This window comes from Penaeus vannamei, chromosome 12, assembly GCF_042767895.1.
Source record: "Penaeus vannamei isolate JL-2024 chromosome 12, ASM4276789v1, whole genome shotgun sequence".
In the NCBI taxonomy this organism is placed as follows: domain Eukaryota; kingdom Metazoa; phylum Arthropoda; class Malacostraca; order Decapoda; family Penaeidae; genus Penaeus; species Penaeus vannamei.
Window position 1 is genome coordinate 42,833,052 of NC_091560.1, and position 2,500 is coordinate 42,835,551.

At 43.0% G+C, this 2,500-nt stretch overlaps 1 protein-coding gene across 1 annotated transcript in view; it reads right to left on the reverse strand.

The window, feature by feature from the left end:
• LOC113808233 (uncharacterized) overlaps window positions 1-2,500 on the reverse strand; it is an 18,981-nt gene that overhangs the window by 10,790 nt on the left and 5,691 nt on the right. Inside the window, exon 6 of the mRNA XM_070128470.1 lies at window positions 981-1,103. Within this exon, the coding sequence (XP_069984571.1) occupies window positions 981-1,103 (123 nt within the window). The remainder of the gene's footprint in view (window positions 1-980; window positions 1,104-2,500) is intronic.

Sequence of the window (2,500 nt, forward strand, 5' to 3'; positions counted from 1 at the left end):
AGGGGAGAAGGAAGGGGGGAGAGTGGAGGGTGGAGGGGGAGGGGGAGGAGGGTGGAGGGGGGGAGGAAGGGGGGAAAAGGGTGGATGATGGGGGAGGTGGAAGGGGGGGAGGGGGTTGGGAGGGATGGAATGGGGGGGAAGGAGGGTGGAGGGGGAAAAGGGTGGAGGATGGGGGAGGTGGAAGGGGAGGAAGGATGGGGGAGAAGGAGATATAATGATGGGGAGAAGGAATAAGTAGGAAGGACGGGGGAAAGAGAAAAGGGCGAAGAGGGAGGATGGAGGAAGGATGGGAGAGAAGGAGGAAGGGGAAAAGATAGGGAAAAGGGAGAGAGAACGATAAGGTGGAGAGGGGTCGGAGAATGGGGCAGAGAGGGAATATAGGAATGGAGAAGGATAGGAAAAGGGAGGAAGGGAAAGAGGGGATGGGGAAGGAGGGGAAAAAGGAGGAAGAGAAAAGGAAGGAAAAGATAAGAGAAAACGAAGAGGGAATATGAAAGTGAAAGTGAAAAAGGGGAATGGAGGGAGTGGAGGATAAGGATAATCAAATTAATGATAACTATAATAATAACAGTAATAGTAATAATATCAATGATGATAAAAATTATAATCATTATAACAGAAGCAATGATAATAATGACGAACAGAATGTTAAAGGTAACATAATAAAAAGTAAAAACTAAATAGATAATGACAATGATAATTACAACAACAGTAACTAAAATAACTAAAAACATAATAATAATGAGAATAAAATCGATAATAATAACACAAGTAAAATACAAAAAAATAACAACGACAGAAAAAAACAACAATACTACTAATAATGATAACACCAAAACGACGACAGAAAAAAAAATAACAACAATACTAATGATACCGATAACACCAAAACGACGACAGAAAAAATTTAACAATACTAATGATAACGACAACACCAATACCAATAATCAAATAATGACAAAAATAGCAAAAGTACTTACACTGGAAAGTCTGAATATCGTCACAAGGCAGCTGAGTGACCCGGATGTTGAAAGTATATGCTGGCCGCCCTTGTACCAGCGCTGCCAACACCAACTGGGACTTTTCTTCCATCTCGAAGGTCGCTGTTGGAAGGGTGGAAGAGATGATAAAGGGGGGGAATAAGAGAAGAAAAGGAGAGAAGAGAGGGAGGATAAAGTGGGGGAATAGGAGAAGAAGAGGAGAGATATAAGAGGAGGTCGCTGTTGGAAGGGTGGAAGAAATGATAAAGTGGGGGAATAGGAGAAGAAAAGGAGAGAAGAGAAGGAGGATAAAGTGGGGGAATAGGAGAAGAAGAGGAGAGATATAAGAGAAGGGGGCTGTTGGAAGGGTGGAAGAGATGATAAAGTGGGGGAATAGGAGAAGAAAAGGAGAGAAGAGAGGGAGGATAAAGTGGGGGGAAAGGAGAAGAAAGGGAGAGATATAAGAGGAGGTCGTTGATGGAAGGGTGGAAAGGGGATAGAATTAATGAATAGGAGAAGAGAGGGACAGATAGAAGAGAAGGATAAATTGGGGGAATAGGAGAAGGAAGGGAGAGATAGAAAAGAAGGATAATAAAATAGGAGGATAGGAGAAGAAAGGGGGAGATATAAGAGGAGGTCGCTGTTGGAAGGGTGGAAGAGATGATAAAGTGGGGGAATAGGAGAAGAAAAGGAGAGATAGAGGAGAAGGATAAAGTGGGGGGAAAAGGAGAAGAAGAGGAGAGATAGAAGAGGAGGTCGCTGATGGAAGGGTGGAAAGGGGATAAAATTAATGAATAGGAGAAGAGAGGCAGAGATAGAAGAGAAGGAGGATAAAGTCTGGGAATAGGAGAAGAAAAGGAGAGATAGAAGAGAAGGAGGCTAAAGTGGGGGAACAGGAGAAGAAAGGGAGAGATAGATGATGAGGAGCACAAAGTGGGGAAAAGGAGAAGAAAAGGTGAGATAGAAGAGAAGGCGGATAAATTGGCGGAACAGAAGAAAGATAGAGATAAAAGAGAAGGAGAATAAAGTGGGGGAATAGGAGAAGAAAAGGAGATATAGAAGAGAAGGAGAATAAAGTGGGGGAATAGGAGAAGAAAAGGAGAGATAGAGGAGAAGGAGGATAAAGTGGGGGAATAGGAGAAGAAAGGGAGAGATATAAGAGAAGGAGGATAAAGTGGGGGAATAGGAGAAGGAAGGGAGAGATAGAAGAGAAGGAGGATAAAGTGGGGGAATAGGAGAAGAAAAGGAGATATAGAAGAGATGGAGGATAAAGTGATGAAAACGGAGAAGAAAAGGAGAGATAGAAGAGAAGGAGGATAAAGTGATGAAAACGGAGAAGAAAAGGAGAGATAGAAGAGAATGAAGAAAAGGTACATTCTGGGTTCCTTTGCATCAGTTCTGCCAACACCTACAGGGTATTCTCTTCCACCTCGAAGGTCTCTGTTGGAAGGTGGAAGGATCTTAAAGCATTGGAGGGACAGTCGAGAAGAAAAGGAGAGACAGTTTTTGTCCATTGCTAT